Here is a 25,321-nt window from a genome sequence, read left to right on the forward strand (position 1 = left end):
ACTTGAACCATTTGGGCTGAAGTTTTCCATATGAAGTGTATGCTTGAGGCTGCATTTTTTTTTTTGAAAATTTCAGCAAAATTGGTTCAGCCCTTTGTTAGAAAAAGAAGTGGGGGAACCCACTTTATTTTGCCCATGTTAAAACAATGCTTACAGCCGTTTAATTGAGAAACTCCACGGTTTGGAGCTAGTGCTTGAAATTAGACAGAGCAGTTGCCCTCATGTCAGGGATGTGCCTTTTTCTGTTCCATGGAATACCATCCAGATTTGGCTATGTAATGAATCTCTAAAAAAAATCTCAGTTCATTCATTCTCTGCAGAGACTAGCTGGAGTTTGGCAGCCGAATTATCCAAAGATTCCATCTGCATTAAACATGCTTCAGCCTGGGGCAGCAAGGGCTGAGTAGGATTTTCCCTGCAATTGCAGCTCCTGGCTGCTGTGGAAAAAAATAGTATGTGATCATGTAATTAAAGAAGCTATCATAACTAGGCTTGGAAGGATTAGATTTGTATTGGTAAATGTCAGGGCTGGTCGACGCAATAAGTCTACCTAAGTTACGCTGCTTCAGTTACATAAGTTGTCTGACTGAAGTCGACGTAACTTTGGTCAACTTATTGAGCTGTCTACATCACGCTGTGTTGGCAGGAGATGGTTTCCTGCTGACTTACCTTATTCTTTTCGGGAAGCTGGAGTACAGAAGTTGACAGGAGAGTGCTCTGCCACCAATTTAGCTGGTCTTCATCAAACCCGCTAAATCGAAACCACTCCATCAATTGAAGCAGTGCCAATCTAGCCATAAGTAAAGACGTGGCCTCGGTCAATGTTGATTTCACTGCACACACAGAAACTGACCAAAAATATTTCCATTGGTAATAATCAATATTTACAGATAGGCAAAGTAAGAAAAATTCTGCTTGAGAACTTATTACAGTTTGATTTAAGGATATTTCCTTTGTATATGTTGACAATTTGTGTTTTAATGGTTATAAATTTTTAGCTATTTGAATTGCCACATCTACTGCATTAAATAATTATGGTCTTAACTCCTTCCCACCACCCCGTAATTTCCCACAACTGTGAAAATGTTAATTGGAAAAAATAGGAAAAATGTTTAAAAGTAAACATTGATATTATGTATCAAAATTATTTAAAACATAAATTCTTCCTAGCTTAATTATAATACTATCCAGGGGGTTAAATTAGCGTTGCACAGGAAACCTTAATACTGGCATTTCTTAACTTTTGAGTGGTTGGCTTTGCATTCTTAGACTATGTCTACACTGCAGTGTAAGAACAGGGTTCAAACTCAGGCCCAAGCCTAACTCTCTATCCGTCTACACACAAATCATGCTTGAGTGTAGACTTAGTCTCAAGATCCCATGGGGTGGAGGGTCTGAGACTGAGTGAAGCTGGGATCCAGGATTCAAGCTTTATTGCTTTGCGGTGTAGACTTAGGCCCACTAGAATCATACTTTGGGAGTCCACCAAAAGTCTTCCACAATACCATGGTCTGACTTTTTTTGTCTTCTGGACAGTCAAGTATTCCCACACTACACCATGAATGAAGGGCTAGAGTGACCACATTTTGGGAGGGTGGTAGGAAGTCTGGGATATGAGTGGTAGGTCTCAGATAATAATGCTGGAGACCTAGGGTTCAACAATTCCTAACCTGGGGTTATGAAAGAGTGTAAATGCTCAAGCTCTAGGTTAACAAACCCAGAGTCTACTAACCCTGTGCTTACATTGCAGTGCAGACATACATTTAATGTTCTTTAAACATAGTTTTTTGGGTGTAATCATGGATATAAAACACAGTATTGGATATAAAACAGTATTCCTACTGCAGAATAAATTTTACCTGCTTTTTTCAGGGCTTCACATAATTCATCTTCTTTTAAAGAGTTAAATACTTAAAAGTTAAATGTTCTTGAATATCCTATGGCAGGCATTCAGTAAGAAAATTTAGAAAGAAAGAGGTGAACCAATTTTTTGGTACTAGCATCAAAATTCAGTAAATAATGAGAGATTGTATAGGTAGAAAGTAATCATTTAACTTACATATGGAAGAAATTGTATAAGTAGAGCTCATCCTTATATAGATATTACTCCTATCTTGCTCCCAAAATCAGATAACAGATAGGTAATTTTCTGGTTAAGTGCAAGTGCCACAGGCAGTTTTAAATTCTATGCCTGACTTGTCTAATTTTTGTGATTTTTAGCTAAATGAAGATCTTCATTTTGAAAGGCAGTTCCCCTCTTTCCCCACTTTTTAAACTTTTCAGTTTATTCATGCCAGAAGAGCGCCCATCCATGGTTAGTAAAGATTCTGGTAAAGTTCTAGGAGAAAGTTATGCTGTGCTCCTTCTTTAGTTTAGTAATTGGAAAATCATCCTTAGATACTCTTAGAATTTTGGGCTTAAGGTTTTCATTATTTTTGTTGAATTGCTTTTATTTCTGGAACCTATTATACTGTAAACATAGACCGCTGAATGATGTGTTTGTGCACAGATGGAATATGTATTTTTACACGACTCAGCATGTAACAGATTCTGTTCATCAGCCATAGAACCCCCTCTCTCCGCCTCCCATCTATTTTAGATGTGCATATGGTGCTTGATCCAGGGACCATTCAACTCCATGGAAAGCCTTCCATTGACTTCAGTGGGCATTAGAACAGATCCCCTGATCCTGCAATCCTCAAGAAAAATTACCTGTGACTTCAACTGGAGCTCTAAGTGAGTGAGGAATGCAGGACTGGGCTGTACATTGGCAAAAACAGAGATTTTAGGTCTTGCTTCTCAGTTAAGATCCTTTGGTACAGAACATTGCATCCATGTAGACTCCCAGTGACGTAAATGGGATTTTGCTTGGGTGCTAGGGTCCATGCCAGGAGATCCAGATGCAAGATTGGGACCCAAAGTGATAAGCTCTTTGAGGAGAAGACTGTATTTACTTGTATGTGTTTCTATGGCACTTGCTCAATATGGCACCAATCATGATCAAGCCTTCCAGATGCTACTGGAATACAATATTGATTAGTAATTATTTTCTCAATGTCATTTGTAGAAGAATTTTCAGGGAATTAGAAAAATGGATATTTTCCTTGAGCCATCCCACTTGGTGAAGTCTGAAAAATAATGTTGAAATTAAAAATCTAAATGATTACTATTTTAAAACAATAATGCATTAAGAATAAGAAATGTCTGGTTATTGTAGTTCATACTTTTTTCCCTTGAAAATGCTGAAAACGTACAAATGTTCATATGGCATTGTAATGTGTTGTTTTCTCTGAGATGTATTTAGTATCACAGCCATCCTTTGGTATGAAATGTAGCCATTTTTCTGTTAATGGGACATATATTGAATAGTAAAAATGAAGAGCTGCATAACGCATATGGAAGCTGTCAACATATAATTTACCATTTCCCTGGAGCTGTGGTAAATTAAGGATCATGTTTTTTTTTAAATGTCTGCATATATCTCCTTAGCATTCTTCTTGCTAATTCCATACCTTTGATGCTGAAAGCCTCTGTGGTGTTTAAAATAAGGTGATCTCTTTCACACTGATACAAGTGGAGTACTAGAAGAATTCCAACATATAATTTATACAGATGCAGACGCAATTTGAAAAGCTTCATTTTATGCTTTTCCTGTATATCGAACATGCACCCCATAGGCCTTTAAAAATGGTGTGAGTGACTCAGCACCTTTTGTTTTCATGCCTAACATTTGTATAACTGGAAATTAGTGACAGTTTGCGCATCATTTTTACTATAGGAACATAAGAACACATGGTAGAGGAAAAAGTATCAGTATTTCTTTTGCTGTCATGTTGTTCACTCTAGAGAGAACTCAACAAGTTCACTCCTATATACAAAGGAGAAAGAAGATGTAGCTCTGTAACATCAGTGACAGAAAATCCACGGAGAGAGCAGACTGCAGACACACAGGTCTCAGCTCAGCTTCAAGGAGAGCTTTCAGACCCTGCACTTTCCATGCAGCTTTCTATGCCCATGCTGCTTTTTGCTCTTTCTTCTGTTGCTGAGCATTATGGGGTTAGAATTTCAGAGCAACTTTGAAAGAATTAAAGCTGCTTCTAGCAGCATTTATTATTGTGAAGATTCCCCTTGGAATTATCAGTGTTTGAAATGTGCATGTAGTGTGAAGCAGCTGTCTCAAGTCTGCCTCCATTACCTAGACTGGAGATATGGATTACTGGGTCCAGGGAAGCCCAACTTGGAGTGATGTGCTCTCTCTCCTCTTCCCCCAGATTTGAGGTATACCCTACCCCATATGCTGCCCACAGAGGGGGAGATTGGCCACTTGTGTCATGTGCTGGGTTTGGGAGATCATTATGGGGAACCTGGCCTGCCTCTTTCTCTTTCACCACCCTCCACCCCATCAGCCTCCATTTCTTACCACCTGGGAATTGGGGGAGATCCTGCCTCCTATAGTGCCCCAAGGGTGGGAGAATAACTGGGCCACTGGGACCACATGCTGCGTTGGGGCTGGCCAACTTCTGTGCAGCATTTGGTGGAGGTGGAGGTGATGCTTTCACGGTGGCATGAACCCAGCCTTTGAATGTTCAGTGATTTTGGCAGGCTGCCAAAGTTTTCGTCAGGCATGCAAGTCAGAGAGAGCATTACTTGTACCTTTTGTTTGTATTTTTAATTTATGTCTCAGCTAAATTTGAGTGGAATTTCATGGGACAAAGAAAACGCATTTTATAGAGCAAATGGATCCTCTCGATGGAGAATTCCAAAGGTCTGCTGCAAACAATTTAGGTGTGAGAGCTTCTCAGAGAAAAACGGTTGCAAGAATGCTTTCTAATGGAAAGTCTTAGGCAACCTAAATATATGGATCCCTACTGCCCCTATAATTATTATTCTGGTAATGCGTGAAGGCTAGTGAGGATCAGGGCCACATTGTACTGGCAGCAAAGAATCCTGTGATACCTTATAGACTAACAGATGTTTTGGAGCATGAGCTTTCGTGTATGAATACCCACTTCGTCGGATGCATGCGACGAAGTGGGTATTCACCCACGAAAGCTCATGCTCCAAAACGTCTGTTAGTCTATAAGGTGCCACAGGATTCTTTGCTGCTTTTACAGATCCAGACTAACACAGCTACCCCTCTGATACTTGATATTGTACTGGGTGTCCCTTACACTTAGAATTCCCCCATCTCCTTGTGTGTCAGTGAGCAACCCTTCCTTTTAAATCCTTTCTTAATTTTTTTCCTCCATGAGGCCCATCAATATTAATCCACCAAGTATGGAGCATTTGTATTATATGTTTCCCATCTATTAGCTATATCTGTATTTGTACGTAAACTGAGCTACATGAGTCTGCACATTCCATGATGCCTCTGCTTGTAGATAAAACTAGATTATGAGCTCCTTAAAAGAGGGACTGTATGTTACAGAACTGAGTACACATTTGGTACTTAAATAGTAGGAAACACTAGGTCTAAGTCTGTAGTCACTTATACTAGAAAGCAAAGTGGGTGAGGTAATTTCTTTCACTGGGCCAACTTCTTTTTCATGAAAGAGACAGTCTTTTGAGCTTAAGCAGATAGAGAACATCAGAAGTTATTTCACAGTGATCAGTTGACTTTCACTGGGATAAATCTGAGTTCAGAATCAGGCCCACTGCATCACTTAGATAGTTGCCAGCATTCCAGATGCAAACAACAGGTTAGTTTTATTTGGAAGACTATTGGCTCTTTTTAACTATTCCAATAGATAACTGAAGAATCCAATCTCTCCCTATTTTATCCTCTTGCTGAAAATATAGTAAACATGCCAAGAAAGCAGAAAGACTCCCTCATACCATTCACAGTTTAAGTGCATTAAATGTAAAGAATAGGTCAAATATTTAAAGGGCCATATTTTTATTTGATTGCAACATTTTTCTTTTAAATAATATATCATGCTATAGTAGAATATACTGTTCCATGGCTCCTCAGATGTTCATAAATTATCCAGGGAGCTTGCCTTAAAGTGCTTTTTAAATACCACTTTCAACAAGTACAAATAAACCACAAAAAATATGTAAAATTAATTTTGCTGGTTAGACTTAAGGCAACAACAGGAAGATTGCCAGAAATTAAAGCTAAAACTTCAGCTTTGACTTTGGCCTACGCATGGTGGGACTTGAGTGGCCTGACTTTGTTGGGCCTAGGCAGTGCAACGCATAGACTCTACTTGATCACACATTATTCTTGAGCGGGGTTTTGTGTGCATGTAGTTAATTGAAACAAAGGGGAAAATATTAAGAGAAAGTTTTATTCCATCCAATTCAAATCCTTTCTACCAGGTAGCCCCCCACTGTTCTCCTTTTTATGAGAGATTAAGAACAGAAGTGCAAGCTGTACTGCATGCAGGGGCAGTAGAAAAAGTACCTTTAATTTACAGAAAGAAGAGGCTCTACTTTCTAATCCGGAAGGAAAAATTGAGGTTTCAGACCAATTATGGATCTCAGGGCTCTAAACAGATACGTCAGGAAGTTTTAATTCAGAATGCTATCTCTGGCTCTGATTATTTCCCTCCCTGTCAACTCTGGATTGGTTTGCTGCTCTTGACCTCTAAGATGCATATTTCCACATTCCTGTAAGACCATCTCACCACAACTATCTACATTTTGTCTTGGTTTGGATCATTTCCAATACAGAGTCTTACCCTTTGGCCTCTCCACCGTGCACAGGGATTTTATCAAATGAATGACTCCAGTAGCAGCACATTTAAAGAGACAAGGGATCTTTGTTTTCCCTTGCTTAGATGATTGGGTGCTCAAGGTCCTGTATGAAAAGAATTTAAACAAAGCCATTCAAGTCACTTTTTCTATTTGAAACCATAGGTCTTCTCATAAACAAAGAGAAGTCCCTTCTGATTACATCACAAAAGATTCCCTTCATTGGGGGGATCCTCGATTCCATAAGGGAGACAATTTTGGAACTAAAAACCACTATACAGAGACTGCTGCTGCAAGCCTCTTAGAGGATAATGTATTTCCTGGAGTTAATGGGCTTCATGGTATCCGCAACGTATATGTCCTCATATACCAGACTCAGAATGAGGCCACTTCAGCACTGGCTATTAAAGAACTTCAAACCTAGTATGGACAATATGCTCAAAATACTCACCATTCTGTGAAAGGTTCTTCTTTCTAATATGGTGACTGAAACCACAAGATGTCCTCAAGGGAGTATTGTTCAATCCACTTCCTCCTTTGCAAATGGTCACCACAGATGAGTCCAGGCAGGGGCACACACCTCCTCAACCTTTACATTTGAGGTCTTTGGAATGATAAGGAACCCTTACTACACATAAAGTGTGTTAGAGCTGAAGGCCATTCAGCTGGTTCTCAAGAAATTTCTTCTAGAGATTCAGGATGTGGTAATCCAGGTGGCCAGGAATGACATGTCTGCAGTTTATTATGTGAACAAACAAGGAGAAACTTAATCATCTCACCTATGCCATGAGGTGACAAAACTTTGGGACTGGCATATCCTAGTCAAAATTTCCCCAATTGCCTTGTGTTGCAGGATGACATAGGGAGCTTGCAGATCATTTGAGCAGAGATTCCTCGCAGATGCATACATGATATCTAAAGGACTCAATGATTCAGAACATTTTCAACCTTTGGGGAATTCATGACCTAGAGCTATTCACTGAAAGATTCATTACAAAATGTGCTTGTTTTTGCTTGAGACCAGGCTCAGATGAACAGTCATTGAAGGACACATTCCTCCTACATTGGGTAATGTGTCTGATGTAAATGCATTTCTCCTAACCCTCAAAGAAAATAAAACAAGATTCACCAGGGTGATTCTAGTTCCCCCAGCATGATCAAGACAACAGTGGTATAAGGAGTTACTCCATCCGTTCAATAGAAACTACAAGATTTGGAAAAATCATGCTCCATTGAAGTGCAGTGAATTCTTATTAATGCTCAAAAACCATCTACCAAAACAGCTACAATTTCAAATGGAAAAGATATGTTATCTGGGCAAGTAGTAGGAGTATTGATCCAGTTTCTATCCCTATGCAACTGCTTCTGGAATACATGTTGCACTTAAGGACAATGGGCTTGTCTCTCTCCTCCATTAAAGTCCAATTAGCAGCAACAGCAGCATTCCATACTTACACTGATGGTAAATCCATAATGCACAAACAATCTGGCAAAAAGCTTTTTAAAAGGTTTATTGAATCTATATCCCCCAATTTGGGATCCTGTCCCTCCACGGAATTGAACTTAGCTTTAACGTGAGCTGTTCTTTGTTTCATCTCTCTTTGAACGCAGCCTTTATAACAGCAATCATTTCTACCAGCAGTGTTTGTGTGCTCCATGCATTGATACTGGACCCCCCGATACTGCCTTTCATAAAAAATAAGATGGTTCTTAGATAAAACACTAAATTCCTTCCAAAGGTGGTTTCAGAATTTCATATAAATCAAAGTATAAATTTTCTATTTTTCCCCCAGAATTATTACAAGTAAAGGGAAATCTAAATTATGTCCCTTAGATGTGAAGAGAGGGCTCTCATTCCACTGGGACAGAACTAAAGAGCTTTAGGTCTTCTCCCAAATTATTTATTTCATATGCTGGTTCCTCAAGGGTTCAGGCCATTTCAGCACACTCCCTTTGTAGTTGGATCAGGGTGTGTATTGAAGAGTATTACTGAGCAGCTTCACTCTCTCCTCCTGCTCCTCTTAGAGCACATTCCACTAGAGCAGTTGTGATATCTGTAGCATTCACTAAGCATATTCCCCTTATTGATATATGGAGGGCTGCTACATGGATCTCCATGCATACTTTTACAAGACATTTATGCACTGGTTAGGACATCCAGGTCTGACGCACAGTTCAGCGGGGCAGTACTTCAGTTGTTGTTTAGGTAGGGCTGTGCCCCCACCTTCCAGTTTACAGTACTGCTCGCTAAACCAACCCAAGAATAGGAATATGCAGAGGATTCTTGAAGAAGAAATGAATGTTATTTACTTGTAACAGGAGTTCTTTGAGCTGGACTCTGCATATTCACTTTCCCCATCTACCTTCCCTCCTCTTGCAGAGTCCTATTTTAGGGTTAGTTCATATTCCACTTTAGTGACTGGAAGAAACTGAGGTGGCAATGGGTGCCAGGCCTCTTCTATGACCAAGCAAAGGGAAGGGAAAGGAAGGGCGGCACTACAACTAGAAGATTCCACCATTCAGGATGCACTTGGTCATTGCATCCCCAAGAGTGTGAATGTTCAAAGTCCATCCTGAAGATCTCTGGTTACAAGTAAGTAACCATCATTTATCTTCATTGGTTTGTGAAGTGCATGCTGGCATATTAGGATAGAGAAGGTTATGGGGGATCTCTGGATCCTCATCTTGAACAGTAATTCCTAACTGCTCTGCATATTTTTTTCATGAGTAGGAACTGGTCCTTGTTCTGGCTCAGTGATCCGGGTGCCAGTTGATCACCATGTTGCTGCCCTCCACTTCAATGTCGATGGTATTTTTGTGATTCTGTATGTACATACAGTACTGGAGATATGAGCTTTGAAATCTTTCAGGATTAAAGGTGTGAGATAAATGTAACTGTGGTCTAAGTATTAATAGAAGAGTTAATTGACACCTGTGAAGGGTCAGAGATGCACTTTGCCGTTTGATATAACTCTGAAAGGAATGGTGCAGCCTGAGTGATGCAACAGCTTTTGGACTATATCCCACTAATACCATATCATGGAGAATTGTGTCTCAAGAGGACCTGAACCTGTGGTTCACCCAGTGAAGTCAAAAGAGGGTTTGCTGGCACGTGGAGTAAGAACTACAGGTTTTGGCTGCAAAGAATTGGCACAATAGAACAGTTTTCAAAATTTTGTAAAGTAAATCTCTGTCTCTCTCTCTAGCTAATCTGTTTAGATATATTCAGTTTTGAGTAATAACTGTTCCTGTCACTAGCCATTCAAGATTGTTTGATAAACTAATGTTGACAGACGTTGTTAAGCATTAACTTATCCACTTCCCTTGCCACAGTATAGAACACCTCTTGAAATCTGCACTACAGATGAAGGTTTAGTCTGGGAGCAGTGGCTAAAAAGCAAGCTGTTGGCACATTGGATGAGGTAGAGTAGGGACAGGGAGCTTGAGGCCGTTCAGAGGCAAGGGATCCCCAGGTTTAGGGAGGGGCAAACTTCTATATTCTTTGATCTGAGTGGGATTCCTGTTCTTCCCAGGGAGCAGTCTTACGGACGCTCTGCAAACACAAATTCTTAGATTCTTTCATTAGTCTGCACAGAAGTAACCTACAGGAGACAATACATAGTTTGATATGTATTTAGCTAAATTAGGGTAATTACCAAATGTAAAATGTAGCTAGTACTACTTGTGAAAAGTGTATATTTATATGGAATCATCTTCTGAAAGATGCAATTAAATCTAAAGCATATAGTAAACCAAGGTAGGTAATAGGACTCAAAGTGCTTAGAAGTAAAAAGTCAGTTGGACTTTTACCATTGACTTGAGTTCTGGTAGAGTGTCCTTATCCACAGTAGAGTTGGGGGGAAAAAACTTCTTTTCCTAAAATAAAAAATTAGTTTGGCTGCTCAAAAGATCGAATAAACAGAAGGTATAGAGCCACATAAACTGCGTCTGTGTCTGGGTTATGGACTTTGATTTTTTTTTTTATGGTTTATATCTCTCTACCTTGAGTAAGTAAGTAAGTAAACCTTAACTTGTGGAATCTTAATAGTCATCTCACTGCTGAAGTCTAAAGGAAACCAAGAGGAAACTTAATAATATTAAAAGTTGTTTTAAAGGGCGTTCACATGGGTTTGAAGGGGATTTTGCTTCTCACACAATATCCACCTTTGTAAATTCAGTCAACCTAGATTTAAATTTAGAGAACCTACACACATCTTTTACAGTCCTCAGTACATAAATCTAATAGGATTCCTAAAACATCTGCCAGTAAGGTATTAATCTTTTACAGATAAAATTAAAATTCTGAAAGTCACTGGAACAAAAAGAATTCCCTCTAGAAAAGTAAAGGAAACTTGGAACTTCGTGGTAAGTGGCTGGTCGGTCCATGTTGCAATGAATAGAGAATAGTCTGTACAGTGTTTCATATGTGACCTGCTACAAGACTTGAACATTCAGAAATTAATTTTAATGTGTTATTTCATAGTCATTTAAATAGATGAAGAGAAGAATTAGATAAACACAAAACTAAAAAGCCATTTAAAAATGAAATCAGAAGCTTCAACAAATAATTTTTCCCTTCTAGTCAAAAAAGCAATTATCAAAATTGTTCAGAATATGTTGCCAGTTACTCTGCTCCAAAACTGCTAACTTTCTCAGTTCTTCTTTTGCCTTTGCTGGGTTCTCTAACACTGGAAACATCTTAAACCAATTTAAAGTGCTACACCTGAATAAACATGTTGTAAAAGTGTTTATGTATTGAAGTGGGTCAGTTCAAGGTATGGTATTTGGCTGGAACTTCTAATTTCTCTTTTTACAGCAAAAGGGCTGCCAGAAGGAGGAAGTCTGAGCTGAATTAATACATTTGTTACAGTGGAAGTAGAATGGAAACTGCTTTAACCACAAATCAAACTGCCTCTTTCATTTACGCCAGTGATAGAGTTTTTCTAAGAAATATAGACTCTGGCACAGAGCCACTGTAAGTTTGCGTTTAAAAGGAAACCTATAGGCTTATTTGTTTAAGGTTTACTCCTATGATTATTTGTAAGGTCTTTTTCCGCTAAAATTAAGTTTAATGGCATTATACTGTACATTTGTGAGGCAGATGCTCCTTCATTGTCCTTGTAGCTATTTAACAAACCTTTCCAATCTATTAGGACAATAGTTGAATGCCCTGATGCTGCCTACATCGGTGCATTTCTTTACCAAAACCTTCACATTTACAGGACCTCTGTGTCCCCCACCCTTGCACAGCTGCACAGCTTCATGCGACACTGTCTCATTTTCTGACGGTTGAAGGGCTCTGCATAATACACGTACACACAAAAGTGTTTATGCTGCCAAAATAAATTCTGTTAAGAGCAAGGGTTTATTTGTTAAAATGTCACTGATGCAGTTTCAATGACTTGTTTTGCTTACTTTTCTTCTAGGGAGGCTCAGTTCCTCCAAGACAGTGAGGTTACCACACAGTCCCGACTGAACAAATATTTTAAAGAAGTATGTACATCCCTTAGGAGCAGAACCGGAGTCAATCATGTACATATTTCAAACTCTTTTATATTTCTCCTGAAAGATTGAGTGCCCCCGTATATGTAGTAATAACTTCACATGAACTTGGAGTAACGCTTTACATTGTTTAAAGCATAAATATATTTATTGCCTCAGTCCTACTGATTTGAGTTAGGGAAATAGAATTCCAGATTTAACATACTTATGATGTAAAATAAGATGACTGCATCATATTATCCTTTTCCAAGAGGACAGAAGTTAATGGAGTTGATTTATTTTTTTGCAATAGATCAGTACATAGACCACTGAATTAATATGTCAGAGTTTTGTGTAGAATGTGTAGACAATGTTTTCATGCAATGATAGACTGTGAAGTTGTTGCAACTTTTGTAAATAAATCTGAGTTCTCTGCCTTTTAGATTACATTCAACAAAATAAGGTTAAGGTTTCTAGTATTGTAACTTCAGGATCATGGGTAAAATCCTTGCCTCAGTGAAGACAATTGCAAAAATTGTGTCATTTGGGCCAGGATTTCACCAATATATTTATCTGGCAACCAGAAAGAGCAAAATTTGACAGTATATATGGTATTAATTGAATGTCTGCATTATTTTATAGGTCGCAGTATTAATGTTAAATCAGCTGGCCTTATAGGAAGACATGGGCCTCAATCAAAGCAGCCATTTATGGTTGCGTTCTTCAAGGCAAGTGAAGTGCTTTTTCGATCTGTCCGAGCAGTCAACAATAAAAGGAAAAATCAGAATCGCAACAAATCCAGTAGCCATCAGGATTCTTCCAGGATGCCCAGTGTTGCAGGTAAGATGAAGCCATAGTACCATCTAGCAGGCATCTGTGAGTACAACTACAAGTTGGCACATTTCAAAAGTTAAGTGCTGTGAAATAAATGTGTGCATTCTCAGGTTATTTGGTCCAATTGAATAATGCAATTGTGATTCAACAGCCTCAGTCGTCTTGTCTGATGAATTATTCATTGAGAACTTTGGCTGGGAAAAGGTGAAAGATTAAACTCAAATTAAAGAAACAGTCAGTAATAAGATTGAAAATGTGTAAATCAGCCACAGCTACCAGTACATGTCTTGCTGGGTTAAATGTGTACTGTGCTGCGTGAACTTTTAATATACTAGAGGTTGATTGAGTAACTTTTTCAATGTTTTACCAGTGCAGATGAGCCATCCAACTAAAATTCTTTCTTGCAAATAGCAGTGCACATGCTATACAGATAATTAAAGGACTTCTTATTCCAAATGTGGTGAATTTGAACCTTTTGATAAATCACTTAAATGGTTCTTATATGAAAACTATTTTCCATGTCTCATCTTTCAGAGAAGAAAAAGCTATCTAGTGGGATGAGTGCAATCCATTTGTTGTTTTAGACAACTCAGATTTCTCTTGATGTTATAAATCCACATGGTATCCCTAAATGCTAGTATGCCATGTGCAATTTGATCTTTCTTACTTGAAAGGTGTTGAAAAACTCACACAGTCAGACACTAATACTTACGAGGATGCTCAAGGTGGTTGTTTGTTCCATCAGGTGTCTGGAATTAATTATGGTCAATAAATTATTTCCTGACCTATTTCCAGTTAAAGGAATATGAAGAACTTGTTTGAAATTCAAGATCTCCCCCTTTTGAAGAAACCTTATTTTCCTTTTTGGATACAGGACCTGCACATCCAAATACACCTCTACCCTGATATAACGTGACCCGATATAACATGAATTCGGATATAACATGGTAAAGCAGTGCTCGGGGGGGGGCGCGGCTGTGCACTCTGGTGGCTCAAAGAAAGTTCAATATAACGCGGTTTCACCTATAACATGGTAAGATTTTTTGGCTCCTGAGGACAGTGTTATATCGAGGTAGAGGTGTATATCTCTTTTAGGGGATACTATAGTAGAGTATAGTACTACTGGATCAAGAATTTTTCTTGAAAGCTGCTGCCAGCAGCACAAACATGTCCATTATGTATGTAAATTAGTGTCCTGGAATGCAGTTTTGTGGCTAGAATTCAACCATAGGGTGGCATTTGTATATTTGCAGAGATTAGTACAGGTCCTGTGCACCATGTACGTCCCATTCAGACCGTCAGAATAGCAGGTTAAGTGGATCTTAAGCAGTGTATAAGCCTTGTGCTGCTGAGTTGACAAAGAAAGTGATGATCATTTGGGATTGGCTGTCGAAGTGTTTCTGTCAGAGGCTATGGAGATTTACCAGGTGATCTACTGGATCTAAAACCTGCTTTTAAGGTATAAATAAATGTCAACATGCCTAAAATGCCACACACAAAAAAAGGAAAAAAACTCAGTCAGTAGCAGCTATTAGTAATACCTGTCATGGTGGTGGTGGGTTTTATTTGTATGTAAAATATAAATAAAATGCTGTGCTGTCCAATAGGGCAGGGCTTCTTCCTTTTTGCCCCACTCTACATTGAGGAATTGGAGCAGAAATTATCCTGTGAGGCAGGCAGCAGAAATAGAGCATGCATCTTTTCATTGTGCTCAGGGACTGAGAACCTGACAGCCCAGCCTTTGAAAAGCCTCCTCTCCATATATTCAAAAGCACCTGCAAGTTGTTAAGACTTAGTGGTGCTTTACATATAATTGCTCTCTTGCCTGTCTCTTTTGGGTATCGTAAAGTTCTCTCATTTACAGTTTGAATGATCTTGCAGGTGAGTTGTTCCTGAGAGCACTTTATAACCCAAGAAAGAATCAGGCTGGGGAACAAGTATAAATAAATAAAACAGACTGGACAGTTTTAAATGATTACTGGTGGAAGAAAAAACACTACTTATTGTTACTTTACATCAGAAAACCCCATTTGATTGTTTTAAAGCACATTTACTAAGAAATGGAGAGTAATTATGGGTCTAAAATGCTTTTAGAATTTCAAAAAGGGGTAATCCATTGAGGTTTAAAAATCTATTAAGGATGTTCTAAACCAGCTGAGACATTCAGATCTAGTATTAGCTGGTGTAACTCCACTGTGTCAAGTCAATGGAGTTTTGCCTGCTTGCACTAGGTCTGAATCTGTCAAATCCATTGACTTTAATAGAAGGAGTTGCACCTGTTTACACTTACACCAGGTCTGTGTTTGTATCAGTGTGTGTAATTGCAAGATGGTCAGGAATGACTCTAAGAAACTGTTCTTTCCCAGTAAATAATATTTGCCATACAGAGATGCATTTTCCTCTTAGCATAAAATGGCTTTGAGTTAGGTGACATAAATAGAAGTTTTGAAAAGAAACCTACTCAGATACATTGAACCAGAATGACTCCAAAGAAGTAATCACTGATTTCCAGGGTGAATAGTACTTCATACATAAATTTATATTTAAAACTATTGTTGCATATTTTCACAACATTTTTACTGATTCTGATAGTCATAATTCAGTCAAGTAGGCCTGTTTGGTAGTGCTATTCTCCAGTAATTATGTATTTTATTCCCATGCTCACGTCTCGAGAAACTGATTTTAAAATAAGAGGTAGGTAAAGAACTGTTCAGAACTGTAGTGGCAAAAAATCAAAAAGTCAAAAAAATTCAAATTATTTTGGGAGGTTTGTCAATGATTTTTTATCAACATCACCAAATTGTATGAATGTGCCATCATTTTGTAATCGTTTTACTAACGTTGTGAAAGCTCCTCTAAAAGCTGGATAGAGTACATTTTGTAATGATTCATCAAAGCCATTCATCTGTAGACAGCAGTATTCCCTTTAAATCAACCAGGCTTCAGTGTTGGAGATGTCACTGTGATGTGTTAGAGGCTGTTTAGGAATTTGTTTTTACATATTATTCAAACGTCCTAAAATCCAAAATCTTATAATTAAGGATCTCCTGGCAGTTTTAGAAAGAGTAGTGGTGTTTGCCCAGTGTCCTGATCAAATTACATTTTCCTTCCACCTAAATTTAGTATGTACTACTTCTTCATTTTAAGTCATGTACTACACTGTCAAAAAAAATGTCATGTTCCACCCTAGAGATGCTTTCATTTCAGTGGTTAGTGAAATGATTCCTATATATTAACAGTGACTGCATTTATTTGACCTTTGGTTAACTGATGGCCAGTCATATCCCCTAGCCGTATATGCTGTGAGTTGCTCCAGTGCTTATTCCATATTTCCTGAATTTCAGGTCTGTTCAAAACTCTTTTGAAAAACAGTGCTGTAATTATATTTAACCTTCTATATTTCATGTTGCAAAGTGCCTTGGGATTCCTTCAAGATAAAAGGGTCTGTTTGAGCATCAGAGAGTTTTCTAAGTCTTAAAAGTAGTCTTGGAGTTTGTTTGTGTATTTTCACAGTATAGCTGAAGAGCTTTTAGTTTGCATCTACAGGATTTGCTTTCAAGTATTAAATGGTGCAGCTGAAAATAGACAATCAAGTAATGAGGTCCCACAAAACAAAACTGTTCTGGGGGTTAAGCCCTGGTACCGACTTTCACCAGGGCAGACCAAGTTGCTCTTACATTGCCTTGCTTTCGTCTTCTCTGAAAAATTTCCATACCACCCATTACTGTGTAGCTGTACACCAGGCCCTTTGATTAGGGTGTTATTAAGTATCAGTTATAAGACTTGAACAATATCAACTTTTCAAGATCTATAATAGCTATTGTTACAATAGTTACTATCTGCAAATGAAGATACCAGTGGCTGCAAGCTTACTGATAGATTCTATTCAGCTGCTCTAGGGTGTAAGAAGGGGGAGAGGAGAGCAAAATAAACCACTAGCCTTCTTGTGTCCTTGCACAGTGTCAGAATGTAGTCACAATCCCTGGGCTCCTCTGCCCGTTCACCAGCCACTGGAGCTGGCAGGTTCACAAGGGGAAGTATGCTGCATCCCCTGCAGGGGTACAGAAGAAGGTACACATTCCCAGTGTGCAGGAGTGCAGCAGTTCAACACAGCCCCTACCAATGGCCAGTATCTAAAAGGTACAGGGACCCCTTCTGTAAACTGAATAGAAAACCTAATAGTTCTGCCCACTGTGCTTATTCTTGCTCATTCGTAGGCAATGGAGTTTGCAGATTATAGTAGCCTAACTATTGATGTTCATTAGAGAGACAAGGCAGGTGAGATAATACCTTTTCTTGGGCCAACTTCTGTTGGTGAGCGGGACAAGCATTTGAGCTACACAGAGCTCTTCTTCAGGCTAGAGAAGGACCTTGAGGAAGAGCTCTGGGTAGCTTGAAATCTTGCCTCTTCACCAATAGAATTGGCCCAAGAAAAGATGTTGCCTCATCCCTTGTGTCTCTAATATCCTGGGATGAATGTGGCTACAACAACACTGCAAATACCTAAGCTTATGTCAGTAGGTCAAATTTTACTCCAATTTATACCCATGCAACTCCATCAAAGTGAATGGAATTGTAAGTGGTGTAATTACAGAATTTGGTTCCTTATTTCTTTACCTGTTGTGTAACCCCTGGCCAAATGTTTCAGAGTCAGGTAGGTTTGGTGGGAAATGCTGTTCTGCTTAAGCCACATTCATGCTCCTGTTATGGTTGCTGCCATTTGTATAGCACAGGATTTAATCTTATTTCTTCATCATTTTGCAGAAGACACTAATTTGGGAACTTCCTTTCTTGACTTTAACCCAATCATTCTTATCTTTTGTTTTTGTTCTCACGAGAATTAGGTTCATTTCACTCTCTCACCAAGTCAAGAAAGACATTCCTACTTGCCATATTTCACTTTCTTCTTTTCTCCCTTACAGCTAATTAAAACTGGGAAACTCCTTTTTGAAATGCTCCTGCACGTGCATGTAAACAAACAAAATGTGAATAAGAACAAAACATATATATATATATAATGTTACTGATTGTAACGATCGGCAAAAGTTTTCTTCTTGATGTTGACAGGTCTGTGCTTAACCTCCCTCTGTTGAGTGAAAACTTTAGGGCACATGGCTTAAATGCAATGCAAGAACACACTGCAGAAAGCAGAATGTATCCTCCAGGCCCCTCCTTCTGTTCCACACAGAGGGATGAACTTTGCAGTATTTCTTCAGTTCTTACTCAGGTGCTGCTTCCATTTTGGTCACAATGGAGTTGTCTAGCTGAGTAAGGGATTAGAGGAAAAGTGTTTTTTCTTTCTTTAACTTGTCCTGAAATGAACAAAAAAAACCCAACCAGCCTTTTCCTCAAGAAGTGGTTCTGAAAAGGGGGGGAAATAGTAATTTGGCACAAAATGAAATCTATATTTTATTAATGTAAAGGCCATGATACAAACTAACATCTACCCGGAAATTCAAAAGCAAGGCTATGGTACTTTTTATTCCTGATGCTGTGAGATAAGAATGAAAAAACATGCTAAACAGTGTATTTCCTGGATTTTATTGGTTGCTGTCACACTAATTAATTAAGCATATGGTACTTTCTGATAGTAAATACAGGCAGGTTCATATGTCTCAACTTCCATCTCTTCTTTAGAAACCAAAATACTCTCTGACTGCCAGTGAATATGCATAGGAATAACAAATCTGATTCCCTTGCCCTACCCCCACAGCTCCTTCTGCCACATACAGATTTGGAACATAACTGCAGTCCCTGGATGGCTTAGGTACAAAGTTTACTCAGTCATAATATCCCATGGTTTTGATGCCTGACAGAATAAGCATATGGACCTTGAAGCTACAGAATGTGAAACTGGATCCTTGGCACCAGATCCTGTTGTAAATGTCACCGTGGCTACTTTTATGTAATGTTACATTACGCACAACATTTGTCTTATATAAAAGGCAGAATTTAGGGAAGGAATATGAATTTGCTTTAGTAGTTTAGCATTCTAAATAGGTATGTGGTTAGGTAGGTTTCAGAAAGCTATGTGTCGAATGCATGTCTGCATATCAAGTATCCTGGGACTTTTACATCCACATAGCATTAATCTATTTTCTTAAAAGTAGGTTTTTGGGGGGATTTTCAAGATTGTGAAGATATCTGAAGTGATGCCATACATATTTATTATGGAGCCTTCTTTCCACAGTCCTAGGACCCCCTCCACATTCTTTTTGGTGCTGAAGGTTGTGTGTTAAACATGAAAAGTTGAAAAAATTAGAAACTGATTCCAGAGCTCAATTTGATGGAAAACTTGATAAAAAATAATTTATTCACCAGCTTCCACCTGTTTTTCTGTTTGTGGACCATCTACAAATGAATTGTGACTTTATCCTGTGTGTTTCTTTCTGAAATTATTCAGTCATATTTCATTTATACTATGGCTTTCTATTCTAAAGTTAGTGCCTGAAATTTGAAATGACACATGCAATTGTCTTTGTTTCCTTGTTGAATGAGTATAACGCATAATCCAGTTTCTTGTGTGGTTTTTCATGGAACATGAATTTAAAATTCATTTTGAGAGTTTGAGCATGCGAGCTCAAAATTCATCTTCAAGGAGCATTAAAACTAGTAAAATATTCATAGAAAGTTATCAAAGAGAACTTGTTAAAGATATTGAACTAATATTACTCCTCAGTGTATTTGCATTATTAACCAAGGACACAATCCTAGTGGTGAGCACGCCAGGCCAATCTAGAAAAAAATTATTTACAGTTAAGCTGATGTTAATGAGACTATTAACATGTTTAAAGCTAAGCACATACTTTAGCATTTTGGTGATCTGAGCTGGAGAGCACTGTGCAGAATCAAGCCCAAGTTCTAACCAGAACCTATCTAATGTACCTGCAGGACATGCCAGAGCTATTCCAGGCAAGAAAGCCTAACCATGGCATTCCACAGTACATTAAATAGAGCAGGCTGGAAAATGAAATTATTTGTCATCAGAAATTTTTCAAAAGGCCCCCTGCATTTCCCAAGAAAATGTGTTAAAAAAAGACAGACACACAAACCTCTGCCCTGAAACCTCCGCAACTTTTGTTTTTTGAAAACCATTCTCAGTTTTAAAAAAGTCAGTTTCTGAACATTGACATTTTTATTCAAAACCCCAAATTTACCAAAGTATTTTGGGTTTTCAGACCTTGGAAGGACCTTGATGTTCTTTTTCCAGCTTGCAAAATTATATCTGCAATATCATCAGACCTGCTACTTCGACAGCTAGCAGTTAGGCAGCATAAAAACTTATTTCCCCTAATCCTGAATGCATTATTTCCACTCTGCACACAAACTATGCCAGCCTGAGATTGGGGATTCTGAACTTCAAAAAATTATATTGACTTTATGGATCAGCCCTAGCTGTAGAAATCAGAGTATTTCTGTTCCTTTGCTTTGTGCAAGTTTGCCAAGGAACTTAAAACAGCCAAATCTTGTCTTCCAGGGCAATATGTCTGAACAGTGTCTTTTTCTTTCTGTAGATTACAACACAAGTGAACAAAAGCAAGCCTGTAAAAAACATGAACTTTATGTGAGTTTCCGTGACTTGGGATGGCAGGTATGGATACCAACACTCTTTCCCATCAGTGCTAATTTGTATAATCTCATTTACAATCTACCATCTGTTGTAGAGGGATTTTCCCTGGTGGTAACTGGTGTTGCATTGAAGAGGCAAGAATTCTCAAAGTGCACTTTGTAATGATGTGTGATCCTGTATGCAATCCTTTGGTAGCAGTTATAGAGCTATTTGTGTTTACAACCCAGTGAGTCCTGTGGGAAAATAGCTGATGAGTCTGTGTGAGAAATACCCCAGACATAAATAGGTTTATAGCCCTGATAAATTAATAGCTTTTACTAGAGATAGGCCCTAACCATTACTCCAGATCTGACCACCCTGTGTATATTGGTGGTGTTGGGGTTGGAATCTGCATCAGAATCCTGCCACTCAACTCTCTTTCAGTATTTGATCAAACCTAAATCTCGGCTCTGAACACCCCTAAACTTCATAGGTGCTGGAACTAGGGGTGCTGCTGTATCCCTTGGCTTGAGGTGGTTTCCGTCATATACAGTTTGGTTGAATGTCTCTGAGAACCCCCACTATACAAATTGTTCCAGCACCCTTGCTTAAATTGTGGAGTATTTGAAATCCAGATCCAGATTTGGCTTGAGTCTCTTTCTAGTTCCTGCACTTGCTGTGTAATGACAGAGAATTATACCATCTGGGTTTGGAGCCCTGTGGAAGCAGAGCTTTCAGCCCCTACAAGGTGTCCTGAATCATCAATAGCAACCCTTTTATGCAGTCATAGTTTAACAGAAAACACGGTGCCTGTGGGGCCATGAAAGCAGAGGTAAGGCAAAAAAAGACAGAAAAAATAGAGGCTCTGCTGGGTTCTTCCAGAGAAGCAAAAGCTGTTTGCAAAGAAAATATTTTATGAAGGAAATAATGGGAAGGCCATCAGCAACTGATTTAGATAACATATTTCAGGTTTCCATGTATACTTAAATTCCCTCTGCAATATCAATTTAAGACAGAATTCATTTTTGCTTCCTAGATGTGTAGAACTGCTGTGCGCTCTTAAACAGTTGCAACATTATACCCCAGAGGTAGTTTCATTTCAGTGATGGTTGATGTGATTCCTATAAATAATATAAAACACTCATGTTAAAACTAAAGTGTTCATTGTTAGGTGTAGTCAGGATGTAATCCCTAAATATGAACTGTGGCATATACTTAATTGTTTCTAATACTGTACTTGGTTTTAGCTATAAGGCCAAAAAGAATCAACTGGCTAAAAATTTCAAATTGGATGGCTTAAGTTAGGGTTCTAAATCCATATTTAAGCACATAAACAGAAGTTGAGTGGGTGATATGGATATAGATGTTTAACTTTAGGCACCCAAGTTTTACATTTTTGGCCACTGTTCTTAGAGTTATGTCATCTGCCTCCAATGTTAGCTATAAAGGAGCTTAAAGTACTGGAAACCCCACTATAAAGGCAAAAAAACTGACAGAGGATTGAACTTGAGCAGCCTTAGCTTCTTTTGACTCAGCAGAAGTTCCTTTATGTGGTTAAAGGAGAATCACTCTGTGGCATCATTCCCACCAAAGCCATTAACGTTAATTCCTTTGTCTTCCTGCTCAGTCTGGCCGTCCCCTTGGAGAGTGGAGAGGCCAGCCTAGGGCAAGGAAGAACTGGACTCCTGACTCATGTGGTGGGATTGTGATGAGGATCTGAGTAGTAATCTGAGTAGGAGCTCTTGCACAAATGCTTCTGCCCTCTATGGTGTCCCTGTGCTATTTGTATGTGACTCATGGGATATCTATAGGATTAGCATGTCAAGCACCCTGCCAGATCCATAGGCAACAGGTCCTGACACCCTCCATGTTCTTTGGAAACACTCTAGCTTCTAGATATCTATCTGAGATATTTATAGGGCTCCTATTACTGTAGTATCTGAGAGTTTTATCCTGACAAAACCCCTGTCAGGTAAGGTAGTATTGTTATTCCCATTTTACAGAGGGGGAACTGAGGCACAGAGTAAGTGACTTGCCCGAGGTCATGCAGTAAGTCTGTGGCAAAGCAGGGACTTGAATGCAAGTTTCCCAATTCCTAAGCGAGTGCCTGACTTCTGGACCATCCTTCCTCACTACATGCATGTTCAGAGTTTTCCAAGTACCCGGTACTTGTTCTCCCATAGATTTTTCCACAACCGAGCTCATCGTTTGTAAGGCACTTTGAGATCGTGGGCAAAGCAAGGTATCACAGAAAATGTAAAATATTATTATTTCATGAAAATGTTGCAGCTTGTGTAGCTCAGATTTCTCTAAATACATACTTATAAAAAGAATAGATATTTTCATAATGCGAGCACCTAACCAAGTATAACAATTCAAAAATGGATCAGTGAAACTAACAGTGAACAGGACTATAGTGAAAATTGAATAACCTCCAAAATATGTGCTTAATGCTTCCCTCTCCACCTCAGCCAGGCCATGGGGGAATTCAGCAAAGAAAAATTCTCTAAGTAAACTTTTAAAAATACCTTTTTCTCTTTGTGAAAAATTATCTGTTTTATAGCTTGCTGAAAACACCCAAAACTGATCATTCTTTGACATCACTAATGCCACCATCTCCCATGGAACTCCTGAGACCATAAATACTCTCAGGGACCGCTCCAGGCCCCAGCACGCCAAGTGCATGCTTGGGGCGGCATGCCGCGGGGGGCGCTCTGCTGGTAGCCAAGAGGGTGGCAGGCAGGTTGCCTTTGGCGGCATGCCTGCGGAGGGTCTGCTGGTCTCGCGGCTCCAGTGGACCCTCTGCAGGCATGCCTGCGGGTGGTCCACCGGAGCCGCGGGACCGGCGACCAGCAGAGAGCCCCCCGCGGCATGCCGCCATGCAGGACTGGTGCTAGGGGTTTGAGCGCCCTAGGCGGATGGCAATTTCACCGCCCCGCGCACTGGTCCCGCGGCTCCGCTGGAGCTGCCGCAGTGGTGCCTGCGGAGGGTCCAGTGCTCCGCGGCTCCGGTGGAGCTGCTGCAATCGTGCCTGCGGGAGGTCAACCAGAGCTGCGCGAGCAGCCGACCGTCCGCCCGCCCACAGGCACCACTGCGGCAGCTCCACCGGAGCCGCAGAGCACCGGACACTCTGCAGGCACCACTGCGGCAGCTCCACCGGAGCCGCCTGCTGCCCCCTCCGGCAAAACGGCACCCACCATTTATTCTGGCGCCCTAGACGATTGCCTAGGCTGCCTAAATGGTAGCGCCGGTCCTGCCGCCATGCTTGGGGCGGCGAAATGTCTAGAGCCGTCCCTGAATACTCTTAGTCTCAAGCAAATCATAGGGATTAATGACATTGGATATGCCAGAGAATGATGCATTTGGGATGTTTTTAGTGAACCGGAAACAGCCTGAGAATTCATAGGTGCTGGAACTAAGAGTGTGGGGGATACTATAGCACTCCCTTGTTTGAAGTGGTTTCCATTATACAAGGTTTACAGTTTGGTTCAATGGCTTTCAGCACCCCCACTATACAAATTGTTCCAGCACCCTTGCGAGAATTTCAAAGTGGTAGGAAAAGTATTTTAAAGGCTGATTCTAGTGTATTTCTTTGCTAAATTCCCTCACCGGTTGGTTAGTTGGGGGTATTCAGTATATATTTCTAGATTTAACTCAATTTTCATCTTGGTTTTGTAGGAATTAGGACTATTCTTTTCCAAATATGTTATTTCTATATACGCCTTATTCAGTCATCCTGGATCCAAATTAAAATGATAGTGATACAGTTTTCAATTGATTGAACTGGGAAGGATTGAGATTGTCTGTCTGTCTGTTTTTGTTATTATTTAGTTTGTTTATGGTTTTATTTTTCAGGATTGGATAATAGCACCAGAGGGCTATGCTGCGTTCTACTGTGATGGAGAATGCTCCTTTCCGCTCAATGCCCACATGAATGCTACGAACCATGCTATAGTTCAGACTCTGGTATGTCTGTTAGATCATTTTTGTAATATGCAAGCAGCTTGGGACAGGCAGCTACGTCTTCCTCTCGGATTATTACCATTGGATTTGGATTAATTTTATTGGATTTGGATTAATTTTGTTTAAATTATACCCTCGTACAAAAATTTGTACAAAAGCATTAGTGATTGCAATGGCTAGTGGATGAAATGCCTAGAAAGCCCTGTTTGATATATTTATATTCTGTTTCTGACCCAATAATGCATGAAAAAGACTGTGTCACAGCACTCAGGGGTTCTGCTGATGCAAAGGCAGATTAAGGTTTTGTATAGCCCTGGGACAGAGCAAGTGAGGCCCCCTCACCATCCCTTCCACCTGTACTCCCTTCCCCAATTCCGCTCCTTCTGCATGCGGCCCCACCCACGGCCCAACCCTATTCTGCCCCTTCCTATGGCCTCACCCTATTTCATCCCCTCCCCACTGCGGCCCCACGATTGGAGAAGCTCTGTCCTCTCCCTTCCCCAGTCACAGGCCTGGGGCAGCAGCAGCACTTGAGAGGTCCCCCAGCCCCGAGGCTGTGGCAGGGAGTTAGAGCTCCTCCAGTCCTGGGGCTGCAGCCAGGATTAGGGCACAGGGGCTTCCCCCACCCCACCTGGCATTCCTGTTGGGGTGCAGGGGTGCCCATTTTGGGGGTGTCCCCCATTTACCAGGGCCCTTGGGCATGGGTCCCATTGGCCCAGTGGCTAATCTACCACTGTGCTGATGTAAAGCAAAGAGGGGCTTCCTCCCTGCTTCCAAGGGGTTTATGCACCTTTTGAA

General features: G+C 39.9%; 1 protein-coding gene across 2 annotated transcripts in view; it reads left to right on the forward strand.

Annotated features, from left to right (window-relative positions):
• BMP5 (bone morphogenetic protein 5) overlaps positions 1-25,321 on the forward strand; it is a 75,067-nt gene that overhangs the window by 44,061 nt on the left and 5,685 nt on the right. For both annotated transcript variants that reach the window (XM_050950849.1, XM_050950850.1), the window contains 3 exons: positions 12,820-13,017; positions 20,526-20,602; positions 24,416-24,526. In XM_050950849.1, the coding sequence (XP_050806806.1) occupies positions 12,820-13,017; positions 20,526-20,602; positions 24,416-24,526 (386 nt within the window). The remainder of the gene's footprint in view (positions 1-12,819; positions 13,018-20,525; positions 20,603-24,415; positions 24,527-25,321) is intronic.

The sequence above is a fragment of the Gopherus flavomarginatus genome, chromosome 4 (assembly GCF_025201925.1).
Source record: "Gopherus flavomarginatus isolate rGopFla2 chromosome 4, rGopFla2.mat.asm, whole genome shotgun sequence".
NCBI lineage: Eukaryota > Metazoa > Chordata > Testudines > Testudinidae > Gopherus > Gopherus flavomarginatus.